At 44.3% G+C, this 23897-nt stretch overlaps 4 protein-coding genes across 6 annotated transcripts in view; 3 read left to right on the top strand and 1 right to left on the bottom strand.

The window, feature by feature from the left end:
• Positions 1–267: 267 nt before the first annotated feature.
• LOC117897542 (ras-related protein Rab-7a) lies at positions 268–2930 on the top strand. Its single transcript, XM_034806468.1, has 4 exons — positions 268–420; positions 1227–1465; positions 1532–1888; positions 1948–2930. The coding sequence occupies exons 2-4, from the start codon at positions 1286–1288 to the stop codon at positions 2032–2034; spliced, it is 624 nt and encodes a 207-aa protein (XP_034662359.1). The 5' UTR covers positions 268–420; positions 1227–1285; the 3' UTR covers positions 2035–2930.
• A 303-nt stretch (positions 2931–3233) lies between these two features.
• LOC117898473 (UPF0692 protein CG33108) lies at positions 3234–5266 on the top strand. Its single transcript, XM_034807904.1, has 5 exons — positions 3234–3549; positions 3618–3871; positions 4690–4786; positions 4846–4944; positions 5016–5266. The coding sequence occupies exons 1-5, from the start codon at positions 3319–3321 to the stop codon at positions 5136–5138; spliced, it is 804 nt and encodes a 267-aa protein (XP_034663795.1). The 5' UTR covers positions 3234–3318; the 3' UTR covers positions 5139–5266.
• On the top strand, positions 3975–4619 carry LOC117898474 (U6 snRNA-associated Sm-like protein LSm3). The gene is made up of 3 exons (XM_034807905.1): positions 3975–4130; positions 4184–4297; positions 4358–4619. The coding sequence occupies exons 1-3, from the start codon at positions 4110–4112 to the stop codon at positions 4532–4534; spliced, it is 312 nt and encodes a 103-aa protein (XP_034663796.1). The 5' UTR covers positions 3975–4109; the 3' UTR covers positions 4535–4619.
• Positions 5267–6020: 754 nt separating the features above from the next.
• The window catches only part of LOC117898468 (phosphofurin acidic cluster sorting protein 2), a 32505-nt gene continuing 14628 nt past the window's right edge, over positions 6021–23897 (bottom strand). The window contains exons 3-12 of one of the 3 annotated variants that reach the window (XM_034807895.1): positions 20919–21248; positions 20607–20854; positions 13910–14208; positions 11374–11716; positions 10102–10230; positions 8025–8619; positions 7476–7959; positions 6848–7406; positions 6667–6783; positions 6021–6600 (exon numbers count right to left, since the gene is read on the bottom strand). In XM_034807895.1, coding sequence (XP_034663786.1) covers positions 6470–6600; positions 6667–6783; positions 6848–7406; positions 7476–7959; positions 8025–8619; positions 10102–10230; positions 11374–11716; positions 13910–14208; positions 20607–20854; positions 20919–21248 — 3235 coding nt within the window. In that variant the 3' untranslated portion in view covers positions 6021–6469. Of the gene's footprint in view, positions 6601–6666; positions 6784–6847; positions 7407–7475; positions 7960–8024; positions 8620–10101; positions 10231–11373; positions 11717–13909; positions 14209–14490; positions 14575–20606; positions 20855–20918; positions 21249–23897 lie in introns of those variants that run through there. The other 2 variants (XM_034807896.1, XM_034807897.1) reach the window with 2 other exon arrangements.

Here is a 23897-nt window from a genome sequence, read left to right as displayed (position 1 = left end):
CTAATTCCATTTATTATTGGTAAAATTATTTTTTCCAAGCTACTTTTAAGCATTATTGATATTAAATCTATCCATATATCTATAGAAATTAAACTCAAACTCAACACCTTGGTTGGACAATTACCGCTTATCGATAACAAAAATATCTAGCAATGATGGCTTTTCGATAGAGGTGCCAGTGTTGAACAAAACTAATTATACTCTGGTACAAGCACTTGGGTACACTTTTTGGTATTATACATAGGTTTAACACAAAATTCGGTATATTTTATCGATAAATCCACGGTCACACTGCATACCAACGACAACAACAAAATTCACTGCGCTGCGTAATTAATTAAATATTTTACAAAATTCAAGCCAAACCACAGCAAAAAACATTACTCCCGGACTGTGCAACGTAACGTAACTGTGTTCAATGTAAGTTAAAGTGCGAAAAACATTAAACGCAAGGCGAAAACATGTGTAAAATGGTGTTACGCAGCAGGCAAAAAATGCATGGAAAATGCCATTGGAGCCCCCCAATCAAACATACACACGAATGTACACACAAAGGCACACACATAGGCACACAACGGCAGTTGCAATTGCTATTGTAGTGGTAGACAAAAACAAGTAATTCGTGGGGTCCATCGGGCGGTATGGGGTGGTATTTGGTATCTCCACTGACACTGACCGAAATGAATCCATTTGTATTATTTTTCGATTGCTTAATAGTTACTCCCCCTCCTGACTTACTCGGAATGGGCGTTTTCCCTTCTCGGGAATAAAGTTCCTTCTATTACCCACGGCTGCTGTGAATACGCAGTGGTCGCGTCATGGCTGCTCTTTGTTTGCGCTGGCGTCACACTTTCTCCGATGTGCACTATTACCAGCTAATAAACCAGATCAAATTTGTACGCTCCGATGCGGGTGCCCGCTTATCCCCCTTGTCCTAAAACGCGCAGTATCACATCCGAACGATCGCTCATGTTGCATGACCAGCAAGTGATGTGAGTCATCCATTGGCCTTTGGTTTATCAACACGCTCCCAACGCTCCATTGTTCCTATCAGTGGTTTGTCATGTTGTCTGCGTTGCTGAACAGGTCCATTGATGGGACGCCAACCCAGCTGTTGCTGGGCTGAGAGCTAAAACACTCCTTCCGCCCGCTCGTAATCGAATTATAAGAAATCCATTGTTTATTTTTAACGTCCAATCGATATTCTGGACTTGTTTATTTTGCAGCGATTGCCAAAGCTTAAGAGAGCCAGTGGAAGCGAACCGCCAACAGAGAATACACCGAAATGGCCACTCGTAAGAAATCGTTGCTGAAAGTCATCATACTGGGCGACAGCAGTGTGGGCAAGACCTCGCTCATGAATCAGTATGTGAACAAACGCTTCTCCAACCAATACAAAGCAACGATCGGCGCCGACTTCTGTACGAAAGAGGTGGTTGTCAACGACCGTGTGGTCACAATGCAGGTAAGCAAGCTGATAGAGAGAAGCATTCTCCATTTGGAATGAAATTCATGCGATTCATATTTGCAGATTTGGGATACTGCTGGCCAGGAACGCTTCCAATCGCTCGGCGTGGCCTTTTATCGCGGCGCTGACTGCTGTGTGCTCGTCTACGATGTGACGGCGCCCAACTCATTCAAGAATCTCGACTCCTGGCGTGACGAATTCTTAATACAGGCCAGTCCACGCGATCCCGAGCATTTCCCCTTCGTTGTGCTGGGCAACAAGGTGGACTTGGATAACCGCCAAGTGTCCACGCGTCGGGCACAGCAATGGTGTCAGTCCAAAAACGATATACCCTACTATGAAACGTCAGCCAAGGAGGGCATCAATGTGGAGATGGCGTTTCAGACCATTGCCAAGAATGCGCTGGAGCAGGAGGCAGAGGTGGGTGCACACACTGCATGCTGTTAATTGTCAACTGTTAACCAATTGTATAATTTCAGGCTGAGGTTATCAACGATTTTCCCGATCAGATCATCTTGAATTCTCAAAATAATCGCCCAGGAAACCCAGACAACTGTCAGTGCTAATGTATTAACAGCAACAACAACAACGCAACGTGGATAATTACACAATCTATATTATAAAATAATATTTGCAACAAATTTATGAACATGAAAAGCAAAACAAACACACACACAAGAGGAGAACGAGACGACAGAAAGTGTTCTATGATTAAGTAAAACAATTTCAGCAAAACAGCATAGTAATTAATTATTTGTTAGGACGACAACAAGTTCAGAAGTACAGATCAGCATCAGCAGACTTGTTTTAAGGGCCCCTGGCAATGGCCCCTCCCCCCACCCGCACTTCCAACTACCTAAAACAGCCCGTCTCTACTACCTACACTCTAAGTAAACGTTCAATAAATAAGTATGCTCTGTGTACTCATAACTACATAACATAACAACATATTCATATGCATGTGTCCGCCTCTCCTAGTACTATTTTTGCCATTTAATTAGTCAAATTTTAATGCACGCAGCAGCTGCTGGGCTTTGCAAAACGGCAGGCAGGCGGCACCGCACCATTGAGAATACAATAACAAAAGTATCTTCGAAGCAAACAACAAAATCTTGTGATTGTAAATTTAATAAAACGAAACCCTTTTTTTTGTATGTAAATTAACCCATAAAGTTATTGCCCTTTTCCTGCATTTTCTCATCGATTTGGCAACGATACGAATCTGCTCAGTTCCACCAAAAACTATCACCCACACTTGCATACGAATCGAGCGTTATTTTCGATTAGTTAATTTTGTTACTGGTATATATCCTACTCGTACAATATATAGTTTCTATGTAAATTGCTCCTTGTTTTTTCATAATACATATTCGTAATGCTAAATGGCGTGTATTTGGTATGTACTTTATTCCACTAATTAATCAGTTTTTATGCGTTTCTTTTTCGGTTTACTTTACACAATTAAAAATGAAAAATCATTAATAAACAAGTACACCAATAAGCTAAAATGTAATTGTTTCACTCTTTATACTTGGAAATCAAAGAGTTTAGGGGTACAACAGCCAGAAGGAAGTCTACTTCTCAGATACTATAAGAGCTAGAGGAGTAAGATTTTGTAGGCAATCAACTTTGATATTAGGATATTTAAATAAACAACAGCAGAACAATAAAGATAGTTAATTTTAATTTGGATAAGATCGGATAAGTAACCGATATTGATATATCGAATATTGATGAAATTATTTATTTTTGCCATCACCATTTATAAAAACAGCTGTTGTGATAACATAGAACTGTCAAAATGCTGTTACGCTTTTGACCAGTAGTAGCATTTTATTTGTTTCGTTTCAATGCCTCATACCTCTGCCCCGCCGCCACCGCCCCCACTACCATCAGGTATTAACCCTGCTGCACCTGTGGCGGCCACCAAGGATCCCCCGGCTGTGATTAATATATCAGGGGACGAATGTGGCTGGGCCTGGGAATATCCAGAGCTGCAGAAAGGATGCTACCTCAACCGTGTCTGCCAATATACCCCACCAAAGCAGTGCCAATACTATTCCGTGCCCAGTATACTACAAGTAAGTCAAATGGCGACCATGGAGGACTACATTTGCATGTACAATTGCATATCCTTCATGCCTTTCAGGTAGGACCCACATGTGGCTTGACTGCCTTGAGTATGCTGCTCAATGGAAGCCCAAGCGCAGCAGAGATCCTGGAAGATGCCGTTGAACAGGAGTACACATTCAATGGTGAAATGTTCAGTGCTCAATATTTATGCGAACTGACGCGCAAACATCTCGACGGACACGGACCTGGTGCCTGTCAATTGCACGAGGGTCGCCTCTGCTGCAGCAAGGTCAAAGAGCTTCTTCAAGCTGGTGGCTGCTTGCTAGTGCCGTATCCTTTTTTATAACAGAAACTCTTAGTTTTAAGTCGGTTCGGTTTATTTCGCGAAGTTAACAGCGCAACAGCGTTAACAGCGCTGTTGCGCTAACAGCCCCAGTGCTGCCAGCCTGCGCACATGCTTTGTGGTGTTTTTTAGTGCTAAAATATCGTAAACAGCAAACAGCAATTTTTGCTAAATATTCTCCTGTACCTTGATTTATTAACAAAGAAGTGTTATTTGTTTATTAAAATGGCAACCGAAGAGGAGCAGGTATGTAGCGGGAACAAATTAAAATGTATTATCTCTAATTCGCGTACTTTCAGCTCAGTCAGGTAATTTTGCCGGTGAAGGAGCCGCTAGATCTGATTCGCCTGAGCTTGGACGAAAAGGTGTACGTGAAGATGCGCAATGAGCGGGAGCTGCGAGGGCGTCTACATGTAAGTTTCCACACTCTAACAACCATAACCATAAGCTCAATTTTATCTTCTGTTGGTTAGGCTTTTGATCAGCATCTGAACATGGTGCTGGGCGATGCAGAGGAGACCGTCACCACTGTGGAGATCGATGAAGAAACGTACGAGGAGGTTTACAAGACTACAAAACGCACCATTCCCATGCTGTTTGTGCGAGGAGATGGCGTTATACTGGTATCGCCACCCATGAGGGTTGGCTAGCGCGTTCTATTATGTTAATTTAGATCCCCTGAATTTTATACGAATTGTATTTAATAATAAAAATCACTTGAGATTGTGCGTTCAATGAGGTTTCTTCTTAAATACATATTTTGTTGGTTTTATCCTTAAATCTTGTATACATTTTTGATTGAAAGTTACGATGCTGATGTCAATCATGCGCCTTGCTTAAAGACTGGACACCGCGCCCATTGGGCACTCATTGTGGGCTACCTAGTGGATGCACACGACAAGGTGAGTGGATGGAACCCTCTCTGGTATCCAATAACTCATAATCTGTTTTTATTTTACAGTTTTATGTATTGGCACGTCATGGAAAGACTCGTAATTTGGCTGTCTGGTCACTGGACGACCTGAGCGAAAGCAACGCCAATCTGCGGGAGTTTGCCCAAGTATGTAACTCCATAAAGGGGGAATCCAATACTTTTATAAATTTCTCTGTGATTTTCTCTGTTATTTGTAGCCCAAGGGTTATCCGGACCTCGAGTTCCTACAGCCACCAGGCGGCCTGGGCGGCGCACTGGGTCTCAAGAAGCGCGCCATCCTAATCAACGGTCTGCCACAGCAGAGTCTACATGTGCGATGATAATGTTTGACCGATTACCATCCCTTTAAATAAAGACTCGAGTTCGTGTTGTATTTAACTTTAATACATACATATATTTAATAGTACATTTATAAATTACACGCCTTACAATATTTTCACTTCGCAAACGCATTCTGCACTCTGTTCAACGCAATCGCAAGCGATTCCTAGCATTCAGTTCAAACAGGTTCTGGGGCTTTGGGGGGAAAAACACGTAGACGAATTGTTTCTTTGCAACTACTACACAAGGGGAAGGGTATGCGAATGCGATTACTGGGGATGGGGATGTTGGAGAGGGGAGTACATAGAATATACTATAATATACATATATGATATCCAACATTCACTGTCTCCTATCGCGCCTGATGTATCTCCGCTGTATACTCTTCGCACATACACATCATAAATTTAGTGTTTTGTTTCACTTGCGCTAATACAATTTGAAATTTCAAAAAATCACAACAATAAGAGTAGTACACACATGGTTTTGTATATGCTTGATTAGATAGGTATACTATAGGTATACTCGTATATATGTTATTATTGTATATAATTTCACACACAGATATTTCTGATTTAGGTAGTATATAGACGACGGGCTTGGTTAAATATGTCAAGTAGTTGGTAGGCTGCATAACATGTAGATACTTTTTTTTTCTTAGAGCCGCCTTCGGGTTCAAAGATTGTGAGATCTCCCAAAGGGGTTACGGTTACCCAACCTGCGGTTTATGTTTGCGATTGACTGGGGGTCGGGGTCGAGTAGGCTATCTGCTATAACATGCCAAACGGGCAAGAGCAACACGAGGGTTCATAGAAGTTCTTGAAACGCCAACTACAAAGTTAAGTTTTGAAGAGTTTTTTCTTTAGTTTTGTTGTTTTGTTTTTTCTTTTAGTTCTTGTACAGGATATTTTGATACGCGTTGTTCTTTTCTCTATAATTAAGCCATTTGAAGCTTGTCATTTAGTTAATAAATTGAGTGTCTGGGGGGGATGTCCATCTGTCTGTCTGCTTCTGTGTTGTGTGATGTGTGGCTGTGGGGGGAGGTTGGTTTGGGATCGCTTGAATTCACAATTTGTACGCGGAAATGAACTTAAAGAAGATTTTACATTCTAAATGGTTTTATTAACTAAAAATTTACAAATTCTAATTATAAAATAAATTATCATTCTTCTTCAGTGTACATATAATAGATAATAATTATTGCCGCGCAAGTGCTAGCCATGCACGAGGGATGTGGGGTTCGGGGATCAGTGTGTGTCTGTGTGTTTTAGTGTCTCTGTGGTTCACGGGGTGTGTGATCCCATGTGAGCGCGCATGAGGATTAAAATGACTAGGATAATTCAGCACAGGACATGGGCGTGCACCCGATGAGTGCTATGGGGAAGTTCTTGACGTGCGTCTGCCACTGTGACGAGACCTGGAAGAACTTGACGCCAGTCCACTCGGTGCCATCGATGTAAACTACGGAATACAGAACGGAATTCAAATGAAATTATTATACTCTGACATCCGGAGGGATCCACTTACCACGCAGTGGCACTGGATGCGATTGCTTGGGCGAGCAAATCAGGCGTGCCACGCCCTCGACGCACTGTTCCTTCTCGAGATCACGTTCCTTGTCCTTCTTCTTGCCCAAACGCATAACTGAGAGGGGAATGGGAATAGGTAAAATGAATGGGAAACAAAATCAATGCTAGGATTTGCTCACTTTGCTTCTGCTTCTTCTCCTTGGTGGCGAAACTAACAGTCAGTCCATGGAACATATCACCCAATTGCTGTGCATGCTGTGGCAGACGCCACACCTGCAGATTCCTAAACGTACTCTTAATGCTATTCTTGCCACCGCCGGCATCGCTGCCCTTCGATGTGCTGCCCTTCGATTCCTTCGTGTGCGTCTCGCCCGGCCGCACCAGCGGCCAATAGTCCACCTGCAGTTCCACTGCCTCCACGGCGGCTAAAGCACCGCTGAATGACTGCTGCTGCAACGATGAGGGTGTGCTCAGCGAATCGCTGGTGTTGCGATCCCGATGCGACGAGGCCGAAGACGGTGGCGTTTGCAGTGGCGGTGAGATGCGTCCCATGTTCTGCTGCTGCGGCGGCGATCCCGACACGGCGCCGTGTACATTGGGCGAGCTCTGGCTGCCAATGGGTATGGCCGAACTGCTGGCGGATGAAGAGTTCAGCGCTGAGAGCGCCGCATTCGAGCCAGCGGCATTCTCTTCGAGATCCAGCGAGGCCTGAGCATCCAAATATCCAATGCGTACGTCCTGCAACATGAAACGAAATTATACATAAACCTCGGATTGGGAACAAAGGTTTCCATGCTTTGAGCTTACACTAACGAACGGCACAAAGATCTGGCAAGAGTCCTCGTCCTTGTAGTTGACCATGGCCTCAGCAATGGGTATCTGGGTGCACGGTCCGGCCGCATGCAAATATCTTTGAATGCGCTGCACCAGCTCGGCAATGTCCGACTTGGCCACACCGGCCGCATCCGCCAGATTGGCTGTCAGAGCGGTGGCATTCACGGTGGTCACCGCACTCACAGCCGCAGCTGTGGCCGCCGCCCTCTCGCACAACTGCATCCAGTTCTCGGAGCCGAACATCGCTGCGTATGCCTGATCCATCTGGCTGAGGTGGCGGGCCACGCTGCCGCAGCTGCCGCCAATGGGCACCAGATAGAAGCGCAAATGGTTGAGCCAGTCGGGCGGACGTACGCCCATCAGCTCCACATAATGCCGCAGTGTGGCGCCCTGCAGCCAGTCTCCGCCAATGAGCAGCACCTTGACCGTGTGCGGCGGCTTGGCGTTCGAGTTGCAACTGCAAAAGAAAAGAGATTATGATTATCCTCCTCTGCTTTTGTGGCTTCTTCACTTTTTACTTACTACTTCTGGATTTTGGCCATGAGCGCCTGCAAGACGGCCTTCACCTCGGCGGTGTTCTGCGGCACAAAGGCCGGCTTGAACGAGTTGGCAAAGAGCGTCACCAACTTGGCCAACAGACTGCTACCCCCTAGGGCCTCGGGGGGACTGATGATGGTCACCACCTCGGGTATGGCATTGTCCTCGCCTGCGAATACGCGGCTCAACTGGTCGAGCAGCAGCTTCCGCGGCTCCACATTGGTGGGCGACAGGCATGTCTCCAGCACGGACCTGGGCTCCGCACTCAAACTCAAAGTGTGCTTCCGCTTGCCGCCACTCTGCGCACTGCTGGGAGGGCCACCGCTGCTTCCTACAGCTCCCGCTGTTCCTGGCGTGTTGCTGGATGTGCGAAACAGCCGCGAACGCTTCTCGGTCTGGACGGGCGTCACCATTCCGGCGGCACTGCCCATGCTGGTGGCCACCGAGCTCACGGGCGTCAGCTGTTGCTGCATCCGCATGTAGTCCTTGTCTCGCGGTGGACTGTTCTGTGGATCCGAGTTCTGGCCATCGGTATATCCGGCATTTCCCTCATTCCCGGAGCTATCATTCCCACCGCGATCTGTGTGATAAGATAAGGGTAGCAAGGGTCACTCGAGTGTATCTTTAATCTCAAATAAACAGAGGGAAAACAGAGAGAGAGAGATAGAGAAACGGAGAAGGCTGGGCACTGGTGGCTGGTGGGTGGGGAGTGCGCTGAATAGGTGGACTGATTGGTAGACATGCAGTGCAGAAGAGACCCAAAGTACACACATGACATGAAGATCAACACAACACACAAACCCCGTGAGACATGGTGGCGTTGTCGGACATAAAAATAGCCGCTCGCCGCCCAAAAATAGAACCCATGAAGAAAGAGTTTCCCCCGCAGTACGTCGTCGTCGTCGCGTAAATAAATAATAATCAAAACGCTGGCCCGAAAATATAATTAAAGCTTTCTTTATTTTATTGCCGTCATGCCCGTGGCATGGTGAAGGGTGTGCGGGGTGTCCGGGGTGTGCGAGGTGTGGATGGAGGCGGAGTAGCCATATTTTTTAGGTCGAAAATTTCTTACTTTCTGTAGCCAGCGGCACACGCTACAAGGAGCCCTCGTATGTTTTTCCAAATTAATCAAAAGACGCACGACATGAAAATGCAGGGAAACAAAATCGAGGGAGAAAAACAAATCCAAGAATGGGGGTAATGGATGGACACGTACAGCTCCAACAAGGCTGTGTGATTGAGTACATTCTTGTGGGGTGTGAGGTGGGTCATTCTTGACGTACTATGTACACATGTTTTAATTGGAAAACTGATTCAAGTGCGTCTGTCGCTTCAATTGTCACAATATACGAGTAGACTAAATACTAGAGAGACACGCACAATCCCTTATGTACACTTGTATGTGGTGTGCGTTGCCTTCCTCAGGTGTTTATTTTAGGAACCACACGACATGCATGCACCTGAGAGATAGGTTGTATATATGTATATGTTTATGGTATATATCCAACTAAACACAAAATAAGCAATCAATGAAGTTGACGCACTAATCATAGGAATTAAGCTTCCCATTCCCACTCTTCCCCATTCCATTTCCAACCTCCCTAGTGACAGTAATCATGCAAAAAAGTGTTGTGCAACGACTAAAAGTACATACAGCATACAAAACATACATACAGACATATATGTACATGTGGCGTGGCAGTGTTTGTGGGTGTGTGTGTGAGTTGCTGTGTGTCTATGCGTGGGTGGTGCGTGAGTGTGCGGCATAGCATAGGATTAAGTAGTAGAAGGAGGAGCATGGGAAAAGCTCTGCTCTGCTCTGGAGGATAACCGTTAACTTATGTATGTACAGTCTGGATGGATCGGGGTGAGTGGTGTTGCAGGTGAGCTTTTGGACTGGACAACGAAAACTGCGTTGTGGGGAAGCATACTCGAATTTCATTGCAATTTTTGGTGTTTTCTTTCTCTACAATTTTGATTTTATATGTGGTAGTTTTGTTTTTTTGTTTTGAAGGAGAATAAAGAGTGATAAAAGAGAGATTTTGCTGTAATATACACAGACCTGGTGTTGTTGCCGAATTATTATTGTTTGTTAAATGAATGCATTTTTGGTTTTGTTTGTTATTTTCAAGATTGTAAGATGAATTTGTCAATTGGTCGCTTTTATCCGATGATCGGCGCTCAGAGTTGCCTGCAAGAGAGATTTTTGTTTGTTTGTTCAAGCCATGCAAAATGTTGTTGTATTGTATCTTCTGTTGTATTTAATGTATCTTTTATGTTATATGTAATATCCAAAGTATATCAAAATGTTTCCAACATAACGTTACGCTACGCACAAACTAAACATTAAAGAAATAATATTTATGGTACAGAAAGCAGAGAGGCTCGACTTAAATTTCGTGTGTTTTTTTTTCGCAGAACTTGTTTTTGATTGGAAAGTGTGAGAGTGTCGAAGGCCAAGCCTGTAGCTACGCTCGTCCCTTGGACAATGGTCAAGAGAATATTTCGCTAGCTGTCTCTGTAGCTCCCGCAGGTCCGCCCCACAGCCTACTCCCACTCTTTCCAAGCAAAACAATTTGTCCTGTTGCTGCTTCGCTGTGTGCGGCCGTGTGTTTACGTGTATGCGCGTGTGGATGCGCTGCGCGTATGCGTGTGCGTGAGTGTGACATTGTTTTTCGCAAAATTTGCATACCCTTGCAAAGAGAGAGAGAGAAAAGTGGGTATGATTCCGCCTGCAAACAGTTGACAATGCTGAGGAAACACCCCCAAAAGCGGCAGTCCATTTACTCTTCTTTGTATGTAATCCATTATGGCATATTGGAAAATATCAGACTCAAATCAAGTACATATCATCAGTCAATCATATCATTGACTTTGGCAACAATTATTTCCGCTAGGGTGTCAAAATTTCCAAAGTCCGCAACTGGCCTTCCGTTTCTTGTTTTCTTACTTCCTCTGCAGCCTTGACCCAAACTCTGCCGACAATGGCAGCAGCAGCGCAACAGACAGACAGACAGAGAGAAGAGTGTAAACAAAAATAGACGAGTCTCTCTCGCAGGGGAAACGGAACAATACCCAACACCCCCAAACGCTATAACGGTTTCGGCTGTGTGTTTGATTTTTGTTGTGTGATATGCAATGTAATGTAACGCAACAACGCAACGTAATAGAACGCAAACTCATACTCAACGCATTACGGAAGAGCCAAAACATGAAATGAATCAAAGTTATAGACAGAGCAAAAGTCGCTTAATTAACAACACTCATCTTCCATCCATCCATCTATTCCACACTCACACACACACGTTGCACATTGCACACACTAAGTACTCACCCATAGTTCCAATAACGAGACTGGCGCCTCCGCCGCCTGCCAAGAGCATCGGGCAACCGTTGCCGGCATCGTGCAGCATAATCCGCGAGTTGGTAAAGAACGGACGCAACGAGGGCTTTGGCGTAGAGCCGATCGAGATGCTGTCCATGTCCGGGCCGGAGTCATCGCCCTCGCAGCACGACAGCGACTCCAGCTCCTGGAAGAGTGCATCCAAATCACGCTCCCCACGCAGCGCAGCCGTGCTCCGGTGTCCGGACTCGCCCTCCAACTCCTCGCTGACCTTGAAGCGCTTCAGCAGGGCCACAATCTTTTGCTTAAAGTTTCGTTGCTGCAGCGAAATAGTCTGTGGAGCAGAGAGAGATATAAAGGGAAAGAAAGAGTTAGTAGAGTTTACGGGAGGAGAGAGAAATTAGATTGGAGATTTAGCAGAGATGAATAAATAAAGATACAACTGGGGCCAAGTGTTACAGGGGATTTTCAAGTCTTAAGAAATGTCAGATAGCTTACAAGAGGATACAGGTTCCCAGATTTCACTGCTACTATTCCCCATCTCATGTGATTAACTGCATCTTTTATTCCCCTCCACTTCTCTTAATTGCCAGAAGTTTAATCTAAACTTGCTTATTGGCCATTAAACAAAATCTCAAGGACTGCCTGGAGGGGCGACGAGGACGGCGACGACAACTCGGCTGTTAAAATGTTATGCCTCGTTCTCTTTTAATTGCTGCTTCTATCTGTTCGCCTCTGTTCTGTTCTGTTTCATCCTGTACTTTTCTGGTGTTCTGGTGGCTGTCATTAGCCATGTTTTTATCTACGGCAGACATTCAAAATGATCCTGCGATAAAAAGCCATGACAATAAAAGCCGCAGGCCAATTTTACACCTGTGCGACGGATGTGGCCAGGTGCAAGGCAAAAAAGAGAGTGAGAGAGAGACAGAGAAAAGGCCATTCCATAATTGGCCTAAACAAAGCTAAAAGCCTGAGAAAGCTGTTGAAATATTTAAGCGGACAGCTTAGGAAAATTGTCTCTGGTTCTTTTGTCTATGTACAGTGGCATTACTGTGAAAATAAACGCACATAAATAAAACATTGATTTTCTAATTATATTGTGGATTAGTGAAAGCAAACAAGAGAGCATTTTTGATGTGCCCTTCGACCGCCAGTCAGTCAACAAGAGTTGGAGCCGGGGGTAATCGACTGCATATCTATTTCAGTTAATTACTTTTTGGGAAAAGTGTGGCTTACTTCTAAGCCCTGGGAAAAACCCAACATTGCTTCCTTCCTTATTATCCAAAACGTGGTGCGATGCGCTACAGTATAGCTACAGATAGCCCTGAAGGCATCGAAAGTGTGCCAACAGTTTCAGGCCAAGCAAAACCAAATCAATGGGAATTGAGTCAAGTAAACGACACGCCAAGGCCGCCCGCCCCAACAATTGTCAACTATTTGCCACAGAAATTCTTTGCCACCCCAATCCACCCTATAATACTATAGTACATATCTATGCCATTTCTGCACAATAAACAAAACATAATAGAGACATATTTTGATTTGATTTGAGTGCTGTGCTGTGTCGGCATTCGGTATGCGGATCTGAGTAGCACCTGACAACATTTCGCAATAATCTAAAGGACGCAAAAAGACCCCCAGGAAACACTATGTTGCTTTGTTGCTGTAAAAGAATGTGGGTCAAAATGATCTGATAATTGTAGTAATTCTAGCAAAATTTCATTAACAATAAGAGCTCCCATTTGGGCAGGGAAAACGCTCCATGGTTCATGTTTTTTTGTACGCCCAGGGGAGATATTGACCTACAAGAATTGGTTCACGGATGGGTGTGTAAGTATAACACTTTACCGCCCATTGGAGCTGTCTGCCAAAATAACATGGCTCATCTTGATAAGGAAAATGTTGACATATATTTAAACCATCTAATCTCAAAACTGATCAGACTTTTCTGAAGGTATTATGATAGCTAAATGATGATAGGAAGTAATTTCTTAATGAGGTTAGTAAGGGAACGACTCAAATGAAAGAAATTTAAGAGTTTATATCTGATGATGTGGATCATCTATACTACTTATGTAGGTGTTATGAGTCAAATACATTTACCATATATAAACGTACATAGGATGTACATACATATGTGGTTTCTGCATAAATTTACACAATTGACCCTCTGATTTTCGACCTCACACAATTCTGCTTCAAATGTGAATCACAAAACACAGAAATATTTCCGTTTTTTCAGCGTTTCAGCGGATACTCGTATTTTAATGAATTGGGTGGGGAGACCTCATATGTAGATATGCGTACGGTGTGGTGTGTAATCTTTATAGATAGCTACTAAGTGAATATATATTTTTATACATATGTACATTCACTTAGCATAAGGAAATATTTGAAAATTTCCAATGAATTTCGTTGATGTCACGCAATTATATCGAATAGTAATTATAAAATTGAAAATAGATACATTTTTGGTAGCCTTGGAGGCAAACAGCTGCTTAGGATTACACGATTATAAATGACTCACCCGGCTAAACTTGGCCCGTGATGAGCTTTTGTCCTTCATTTCAAACTCGCTGTCGCTATCGCCTCCGACTCCCGGATGATGCTGTCCGGTGTGATGACCGTGGACGCCGCCTCCTATATCCTCGATGCCTGATCTTTGCAGCTTGTTGCGATACTTGCGCATATCATGCTTGGATGACGGATTGTAGTCGCCCTTCTGGTCGTAGCCACGGATGATTCCCAGTTCTGTGGCCTCGTCGTTGAATTCTCCCGAACTGAATTCGGCCTCCTCGTCCTCGTCCGAGTATTCCGCAACGCGATCTGTGGCATAATGATAAGATTTGGTTGTTTTTGAATGAGTTACGAGGCAGCGTTTCGGGAGGAGGTTTTTGGGACGTGCCTGAGATACTTTTTATGCCCCGTTAAATGTCGCTCGGTTTAATGGGAGTTTGCTTAATATTTAACTGCGTTTTTTCATAAACTAAAAAACAACACGCACTGCTTTTTTTTCGTTGGTTGCTTTGTACAAATTAATCACTGATAGTAACTGTTGTTGTTTTTGTTGTTGTGTCTGATTTATCTGTGCATCTCGCTTATTATTACTTTGCTTTCTTTGTTTCTTTTCTTCTCTTCCACCTCTTTTCGCGAGCACTGGTACTACTGGTGCACGTTTAGTCGTCTGCCTCGTCGAGCGCTTGTCAGTGAAATGAATGGGCCGCCGCGCGGCTCCGCACGTTTTGTGTACTTGACGTGAGTGTTTACGGGCGAAAGAGTGGGCCCATGGGAGAAGAGAGTGGGCTGGGGGCACCGTCACATTAAAGAGCACCAGAGAAAGAGAGAGAGAGACTTATATGGCTAGGTGCATCGACAATGAGATACCTGGTACTCGGATGCACAGCTTCTAAAATTAGCTTTTGCCTTATTGAGTGACGCATATAAAAAATCCATGCTTATCTGCTTAGTCTCTCTGGGAGAGAGCTACTATAGATTTGTTTGATTTTGTGTGTACAAAACCATGCCAAAGTGTTGAAGTCGAGATCTGATTCTCTTAATCATCTCCAAGATCGAAGTGTACCAGTGAAGTGAGCAAGTGCTTTCACAAATAAATACGCTCTGTGCTTTCCACGAGCTCCAGGGTACACACACCTGTAAGTGTGAAGAGCAGCCGAAAGAGGGAGCGCCGCAAAGAGTGAGCAGCGATGGGTGGCAATGAGCTGCTTGCGCACTGAGCGAAATTACTCAAATCAATATGAGAAATTGTCGACCCAACAAATACTCGATTCGGATATACAGTTTATCTATCGTACGTACATACATATGTACATTTGTACATACATACATACGTATGTATGTATGAATGAGTGTTTCGATATTACTGAAGCAAGTGTCAAAAGCTCACTCACTGGCATATGGGAAATGCTCATTAAAGCTATTTTTACGCTTCGATTCAGGCAATTGAGGAAGACCCTAGTCACTGCGGTTTGGGGTAGAACCAAGGGGGAGAACTGAGTACTTATAAGTGGAATGTACCTATGGGCACCCTCCGCTCACGTTAGGTGTTTGTTTTATTGATTACAATCAGACCTGAGTGAGTGCGTGTGTGCGCAGTGCATTCTGGAATTTCGATTGTGGGGGTCTGGCTAGCTGCTTCAATAGTTCATTCTGGTTTATTGAAGAGCTTTTGGTTCCTGTTGATCGTGTGAACTGGTTCTGAGAAGAGATTCCAACAATTACAAACTGCTAACATTATTATGTACATTGTAGTAGTTCCTCTTCAGGAAATGTTTTTGCGATAAGATTTGTGTCGTCGGTGCCTCCTTTCGATTGTTACTTGTTGCACTGCAGCGCGTGTATGCCTCCCCTCAGCCCCAAGTCCTCCCTGTTCACGCTTTCCCACTCCCACTTAAATTCTGTTTTCAGTCAGTTTCTCATCTGTTTCTTTTGTTTGTTTATTCGCTGGCATGTTTTGGTGCCGTTATCATTTGGCCAAAGCCAAAGCTTATACTCTCTCTCTCTCTCTCTTCTACCGGCCGGTTTCTGTTGTCTGCTGCGGGAGTGAGTGTGGGAATAGCTCTCATTCTTTCTGCCGCTCTCCCTCTCTCTAGCTTCTCTTGCGTGTTTAGACATGCTCATGGCGGGGCCATCCATGCTAGTGTTTGTGTGCGGGAGTGTGGGTGCAGAGTAAACTCCGGATAAGTGTAACTTTTGACAGCAACGAAGCCGTTAAGTGACAAGTACAAGACTGATTAAAGAGGAAACTAAGAAAAAGGAGCTAAAAAATAGTCAGCAGGAGGGAGAAGCGTGAGGAGGACGGCATTGAGGTGACCGAAGACACTTTACACCTACAGTTTTTAGTAAAATATATTGATATTTTCTACCATCTGAACAAACCCCCCATAAAATATAATACTTCCCATTCAAGTAACATCAACAAACAGTATTTAAAATCAAAGCACCTGTAAACCTGATGCATTTCCGTCTGGGAATGCCATAAGATTGGGTTCAACAATGCTTTTAATGACAATTAAATAGCATCATTGGAAAACGTATCGTGTAACAGCAGATTAAACCGTGAAAAACTACAACGCAAGAGAGAATGAGAGATAGAGTAAGAGCGATGATTAATTGAGGCCAAAGCAAGAGTTGCATTCCTTCTTATCGAGTATTATTTGTCTATCTACCCTCCTCCCTGTGGAGCAAAGAGTAGAGAGCAAACAAAAAGTTTCCCTACTTGTCTGCAATTATTTTGTTAGTCTTCTTTTCTTCTCTGATACAATTTTCCACGCAGACAGCCTAATGATCTCTCCCCGGCTTCATCTGTGCCCCCCTCATGATTGCATGCAATTTTTAAGCCCACTAATTGACCGACGGACCTCTGTCCAACGAGAAAGAGCATTCGCACAGTGGGAAAAATGGATGTGTGTGTGTGCGTGTGTGTTTCCAGGAAGAAAAGTAAATAAAACTGCAAGCTGCTTTCCCGCGGGAGGAGACTTTTCCGCGAAGAGAGTGCCTCCCACATGGGAGACAAACAAACAGCAGACAGCCAGCAGCCACACACACAAACACACAAAGAAGATGTGTGTTTCATGGGTAAGGCCCTCCTCGTCCAATGCCAGCCCCCCACCACATTTATTCTCACCTCACCATAATCTCATTTCCACACGCGGAACATTCAGCCCACGCTCCGCCGCTCGTGTGCCACCGCTGCGTATGAGTAATGAAAAGCGCATGGAAAAGCGACGAACGACATTGATTTAGTGGCTTGTGCCCCCGGCAACCATGCGGGAGGCCGCTGAGATAAACCGCAAACAAATATAAAGAAAAGTGTCGAAGATTTGATACCCTTTAATCTCCATCAGTTCTATATCTGTACCTGTGTATGTACGTTCATCCTGACCTGGAATAAATCCTATACTCGTGTGTATTTACTTTACAAGGTCGGACATGCTTCATCTTTTACTGCCCTCCAAATATATCTACACAGAATTAGAATAATATCCTCTTCCAAGGGTATAACATGGAAAACAACAACGCATCGAAAAACACAGCATCCAAAAACGAGAAGCGAACCAAGGGAGAAGGGAAAACTGGAACAGTGGGGTGGAGGAGGGGTACATTGGTTTGACCTTGGGCAGCACACACGAATCTTGTCATTAAATGACGAACGGTCGGACAGGCAGAGGTTGGAAACGGGGGAGATGGACTTACAACATCATGAAAAATGAACAATGTAATGGAGGATACTCTCGACATAATTTACGCATTTTGCCATTAACCACTCAAACGCTGAAGGGAAAGGAGGAGGAGCAGGAGGGGAGAACAGCCCAGTGAGAGAGAGAGAAAGAGATGCAGAGAGAACACTGGTCATTAGGTAGAGAAACAGCATCAGAGCAGTCTCCACTTTGCTTTATGGCCATCTCCCTTTTCCGCTCTCTCATTCTTTTGCGGTCCTTGCTAACTATCTCTCTCTCTCTCTATAATTCTGTGTCGTTTTCTGCACAACGCTTATCTCTGGCACTCAAGGACAAATGACTTAATTCCTGTCGTTGTCGCACACTATACAACGCAATACAACACACACAAAGTTGTCGGCTGCAGCCTGTGAGCAAAAGAATGGAAAGAGAAGGAGCAGACGATGAAGATGAGAAGAAGGCACATGAAGAGAACGTTGAAGCAGCAGCACGCAAAGTAGATGAATATAAAGCAGCAGAAAAAGGAGCAGAAGGATGCGGTTTCGTACTAGTGGGGGCATCAACGTTGACATGTGACTGCCAAATTGCCAATCAGTTTATCTTGGAAGAATGCTCCTAAAGCTCAATTCCTTTCATTTAAATTCGTTTTCAATGTTTTTCCCATAACGTACTCTAATAAGGATTGCGTTTTAATGGAATTCAAATTCTAGGAACATAATCGACATCCAAGTGGCACTTTCTAGGGATTCTCCATTTCTGTGTTGCAAAGTCTTCAACGGAATTCATTCGACTCTTTGATTGCAGTTTCCAGGAAGCGACTGCAATTGCGAGTGGTTATTGATTGATGCTTATAGAGTTTACAGAACTTGTTCCTTCCGAGAAGGGCAGTGCAGAAACAAGTTGATTAGGAGACACAACCCACGCGTGGCCATGGAACCCATGCAATTCCATGTAAAATTCACCCAACGATGAACGATGAACGAACCCACTTTTGAGAAATCCACCCACAAAAACAAGCCGCCACGCCCTTGGCTCCAATGAAGGAGCGGTTCCAGTGCCTGACTCGGCCTGGCACCTGCAAAGAGTGGGGCGAGAATGGTGGAGCATGTTCGTATTCAACAAGCAATAGGCCCCTGCGGCAATCGGGCATCCTGCCACACACACCCACCCATCCAACTTTCCATGACCATCCCCTGAAGACCGCTATCAACAGCAGCAGCAGCAGCAGCAGCTTTTTGGAGGCCGGACACCAGCATGTTAGAAGAGAGTAAAAAAATCAATAAACCAAAATGAGGTTGAGGTAAAAAGGTTTTCCCCCTCGCTCCCACCGCAATTTCTCATTCTGGTTTTCTATGTTTTTCTGAATTCCATTTTTGCAAATTAGAAAGCGAGACCCCAAAGTAATTTCAGCGAGCTGTCTGTCTGCCGTCCGATTCCCGGGTTCAAGTGCTGACCTCCAATGTGTTTTGTGTGTGCTTTTGTTGGCCATTTGCTTGTTCTGGGCTGATGGCTGATGGTTGCTCCCAAATGGATTGCATTGCAGGCCAAAATCCACGTTCCTTGGCCGCTCGCCAAGTGCGCGACAAATGAACTTCTGATGGTCAACCCAACCCAGTGCTGACTGCCACAACAGAGTAGGTGAAGTGAGAACAAAGGGGTGTTCTTTTATGCTCAAACAAATATCTTTTGTTGAGACTATAAGATGCCCATCTTCGTAGATATAATTCATTGGGAATTTCACTATCAAACGGGCAAGCGTTTCAGAATTGATTAGGCTGAATTTGCTTTCTGCTCAAAAGTATCACATCCCATAATCCATGGTAAAATATTTATTTAATTCGTGACATTGCCGCTGGTGTTGTTTCATCACTTCGTTTGGGGACTCTCCTGGTCCCTGTGATCTGTCTGCCATTAGAAACTGCAGGAATGTTCGAGGAAACAACTCGGCCAAATGCCATTTTCCATGTCATGCATATTTTATGGCCAACGAAAGGAGAGGCAGAACAACGAGGAGCCAGTGCAGAAGAGATTGCAATGAGAGGAGATTGGATTGGGAAGAGAGTTTGACCTTTACCTTGGCCCTGAACAGGTGACTGCAAACTTAAACCTCTTTTTGTCTGCTTGAAAAGTTCAACACTTAAAGTGTTGCCATTGCAAATCCCCAAGCGAGCCTGGCCCATGGGTTTTGTGCTATTTTCATAATGGAATTTCCCTACCCATCACGCCCCAGCAGAATCTTTTGTGTCATATAAAAATAGCTGAAAATATTTTCAATTAGATTGCCATCATCTACGAGTAGCGACGGCTGCCCCACGCCGTAGCTTTTTCTGTTGCCAAGTGGCGGCGGCGGTTCTCTTCCTCTCTCTTTTTCTGTAATCATGAGGAAATTTCATGGCATAAATACAAAATGTTGCCGCTGCCACTGCCGCTGCCCCTGCTGCTGTTGACGTCACTACTTTCGTTGTGTGTTGATGTACTTGCCGGCAGGGCAGCCTCTTTTGGGTATTGTTTCACAAGCAATTACCATAAACATCAACTCAAATTGGGAGCATCATCTGAGCCACAACAAGAACAAGAACAACAACACATCCGTCATGATGTGAAGCAGCTGATGGTGGAGCAGCAGAAGCTTCCCTTCTGCATCCTCCATTCCCCCACTTGGGGCATTAATTGCACAGTTGTGCGTCATTAACACTTCACTAATCTTGGACCATGCCTCTGGGGCACTGGCATGGCTCATGGCTCATAGCACATGTCTCGTGCCTCGTGGCTCTATTTATTGCCGCTTTATGGATTTGGCAATAAATTCTTTAGCGATGCCTCGAGAGAGCGATGCTCATGGGAGTGGTTTGGATGGCAACGGAACCCCAATGGGATGACTAATTGGCACGCGATTCTTAGATAGATTTTGAAACTTAAAAAGTGCTCTACTTTGTGGCTTCTTGTCTACCGCTTCGATGGCAGTTTAAACCTAGAAAATACCATGCTTTTTTGGCGACTTTAAGGGACTTGTGTACTCGCACTCACCTGCCAGCAGGACGCTGTTGTTGTTCTTATTGTCATGATCCACTGGAATGGAGGAGACACGCTCGGCCCGCAGACAGGCGACAACAGTGCCCGGCCTTCCATTCTTCCCGGAGGCGGTCAACTCGATGACCATGTCCATTGACTTCTGCAGCACTGCGTCCATGCGAATGATGCCCTCGGCGAGCGTCTTGTAGCCCAGAATGGTGCGCGATTTGTATTTCTTGCGGCGTTGCAAAAGAATAACCAGTCTGTGGAGATGTGATTTCATTCAGGTAAAGAATGTTTATTTATTTATTGAATAATTCCCCTTACCTATTGCCATCTCTCTTGATAAAGTGCGGATACTGTAGACTGAAGTGCAAGTCCAGCTCGGTCTCTGTCAGGGGCACAGCGACGCCCAGTCCGGTGCCCACATTCCCGCCCATATTCCCAGGCGATGATCCACCCACAGCCGCAGCTGTACCGCCAGCCATCGGGGAGTTTCCCTGCTGCAAGGCCGTCAAAGCACTCCCGTTAATGGGAATCTCATGGCTGCGGAGTGTCCGCTTCGAGCTCTGCATCTTTACGGCCAGCGAGAGGGATGTGGTGTCCCCCGGCAGCGGTGTCAAAATGGAGAGACGCGTTATTGTCAGCGAGCAGAGTCTGCAAAACAAGAAACGAGAATTTTGGATCAATCTTCAATCTTTAAATGTATAATCAATCGATAACAGTGTGCTCAATCGATAACAGTCTACTCAATCGATAAACGATGCAAAATTGAGTCTAAAAACCAATGCTAAAATCAAGCTAGTACTCCGCTTCCACTTTGTACGAAAATTACTGAGTTCCTCGCATCAATCATTCATCCGCAACACAAGGCGTCGTTGAATTTTTCGAGGGGCGAGGGGAGGAAGGGAGGTGTGGAAAAGAAAATAACAAGAAAACTCGTTAAAACCCATTTCCAATGCACCGGAGCGCAATCGATCATCGAAATGATGGCGAGAAAACAATTTAACGCCAAGAGATTTCCCAAACTGCACAAATGCAACAGCGAAAAGGCCACAAAGCACGGAAAAAAATCAAAAGTAAAATGCAATCAGGCTGAAAATAAAAGCTGAATAATGGAAAACGAAAACAAAAGGAAATGAAGACATAGAAGGAGAGGCAGAGGCAGAGGAAGACATGCATGCCAAATGTGAAAAACGAAATGAAAATCAAACGCTGCCAAAGAGAGGAATACATTTTGTGGGGGGGGAGGGGAGAGACATTACTCGTACTCGTAAAATTAAAGTTTTCTCCTGCTTGACTTGGCGATTTTCCAATGTAATATGTCTCTCTCTCTCTCTCTCTCTCTCTCTAGCCAGCCGTAATATCCATTAAAATCTTTTATAATTAAGCCTTAAAGGAAATTAGTTTCAAGTTTTTTGCACTGTCATAGCAGCAAATGGTCAAAAATGAGACCCAAAACCCAACTCAAAAAGCAAAAATGTTTCTTTCTTTTATTTATTATCTTTCCTTTCTTATTTTCTTCCCTTTTTTCACTCAAAAAATAATGTTGCAAGTCTTGTTGTTAGTTGTGCAATATATAATACAATATACTTTATTTCCTGATTAATTTCTGCCTCGCAATGCAATGAGATTACGCATTTGGAAAGCTTTTTGTGTGGAAAGAACTTAATGCGCACTCATCTGGTCAAATCAGTCATACTCGTAGCAGGAAGGCACTCGTATTATGGAGTACATGGTGTAAAGGGATGGCTCATCATGGAGGTGCGTCCAATAACCATATCCGAGAGATACATATACGAGTATGCAAATGGACCCTAACAAAGCGGATAACCAGCCAGAGGAGTGAGGCAAGGGAAATGTAACAATGACTGGGATTCAGGCAGGGTATGGACTTCCACTCGGACTGGGGAGCAGACACTCCAACAATGCCACTCACTAATTGGATCTGCCACCCAAGCCCAGACATCATCCCGATGGAATCGCATGGCCTGGAATGCTGTTGAGCTGTTCTGGTGGGTGAACAAGTTCTCGTTCTCGGATTCATTGACATCGTCGCTCAATTAATTTGTTAATTAATAATTCAAAGCATTCGTCTCGTTTCTCCATGCAAATTGTATGACCACTGGAAGCCAGTGGCGAAATGAGGCGCAAACACAATGAGGACAGAGAGGGGGAGGTGTGGGCTGTTTGGGTGACAAGACGAGGACAAGGCTCTATATAAATATGTATATCTGTATGTAGTATTTTCCGAGTACTCGCATCATATACATTTATATATGGCTTTCGGTTGTCCGGCCTCTGGCCAGACAGTTTATCCATTAAAGTAGTCGCTTTCAAGGCTGGTCTCCCCATTCACAAATCACAACTAATTATGGCACCAGGCGGACACGCACCACTCGACAACAGCTCCACAATGGGTGGAGGTCTTTTCAAAAAGGGAACCTCACTACAAAATCGTTTACAAATTCGTGAATGTGAACACTTTTGGGATAACTTTTGGTTCTGTAAATTCAATGAAAAACTCGCTTCTCCGTCTCCCTGCAATTATCGATAACACACCCCTCCTGTCTCACTCCCATCTCTAGCAGCGTACCACACCCACCCTGCACGACGTCTCAACATTTACTCACATTTAGTTTTCAACTCTTTTTCGCTAGTGGCATGCCATGGCATGCACTTGACATCTGCCCATTGCATGTTTTTCTTTCATTCGTTTTGAATTGTTTGTTAAAAATACGCTGACATTTTATTGTTGTTTGATTATTGCTTTGGGGGGGGTTTATTTTTAAATGTTTATATAAAAGCGAGTACAAAAAACAAACACAAATAAGCACAGAAGAGTAAACAAGGGGCGCGTTTCGGTTTGTTGTACTCACAATTGTAATCGTACTCTCGTACTCGCGTTTGTATTCGTATGCGTATTCGCATTTATTATTTATTTTATTTTATTTCTTTAGCATTACTTGCTTTGATTTCTGTTTTCGCTTGGGTCTTTGGGATTCGTCTGGGACCCCGGAGTGTCATTGACTGGCCCAAAAGAGAGACAACAAATAAAACTTTGATTTTTGTTTGAGTTTTGTTTTGGACATTTGGTTGTGGCTTTAAATGGTTCTGTTTTGCCTTTTTGGTATCTATACCCTTGAGGTATGCAAAGATATGGATCAAATAATTTTAGATGGATCTTCAAGGGTATCTTCAAACAGCTCCGAACTCTTGCTCCTCTTGCTTCCTATCAGTCTTTTTTTGATGATTTTATTGCTTATTTCTTCAGTTCGTATTTCTTTATTTTTTTGTTGTTGAGCA

This window comes from Drosophila subobscura, chromosome O, assembly GCF_008121235.1.
Source record: "Drosophila subobscura isolate 14011-0131.10 chromosome O, UCBerk_Dsub_1.0, whole genome shotgun sequence".
Classification (NCBI taxonomy): Eukaryota; Metazoa; Arthropoda; class Insecta; order Diptera; family Drosophilidae; genus Drosophila; species Drosophila subobscura.
The sequence above is the reverse complement of the archived record's forward strand: the minus strand, read 5'-3'. Positions and strand labels throughout refer to the sequence as shown.

Bases quoted from the DNA above. Each gene is read 5' to 3' on its own strand.
- LOC117897542 (XM_034806468.1), top strand. From the start codon at position 1,286: ATGGCCACTCGTAAGAAATCGTTGCTGAAAGTCATCATACTGGGCGAC. The intron at 1,466-1,531 runs GTAAGCAAGCTG...TCATATTTGCAG, and splicing joins ACCGTGTGGTCACAATGCAG to ATTTGGGATACTGCTGGCCA. The intron at 1,889-1,947 runs GTGGGTGCACAC...GTATAATTTCAG, and splicing joins CGCTGGAGCAGGAGGCAGAG to GCTGAGGTTATCAACGATTT.
- LOC117898473 (XM_034807904.1), top strand. From the start codon at position 3,319: ATGCCTCATACCTCTGCCCCGCCGCCACCGCCCCCACTACCATCAGGT. The intron at 3,872-4,689 runs GTATCCTTTTTT...TTTGATTGAAAG, and splicing joins GGTGGCTGCTTGCTAGTGCC to TTACGATGCTGATGTCAATC. The intron at 4,945-5,015 runs GTATGTAACTCC...TGTTATTTGTAG, and splicing joins ATCTGCGGGAGTTTGCCCAA to CCCAAGGGTTATCCGGACCT.
- LOC117898474 (XM_034807905.1), top strand. From the start codon at position 4,110: ATGGCAACCGAAGAGGAGCAG. The intron at 4,131-4,183 runs GTATGTAGCGGG...GCGTACTTTCAG, and splicing joins TGGCAACCGAAGAGGAGCAG to CTCAGTCAGGTAATTTTGCC. The intron at 4,298-4,357 runs GTAAGTTTCCAC...TCTGTTGGTTAG, and splicing joins AGCTGCGAGGGCGTCTACAT to GCTTTTGATCAGCATCTGAA.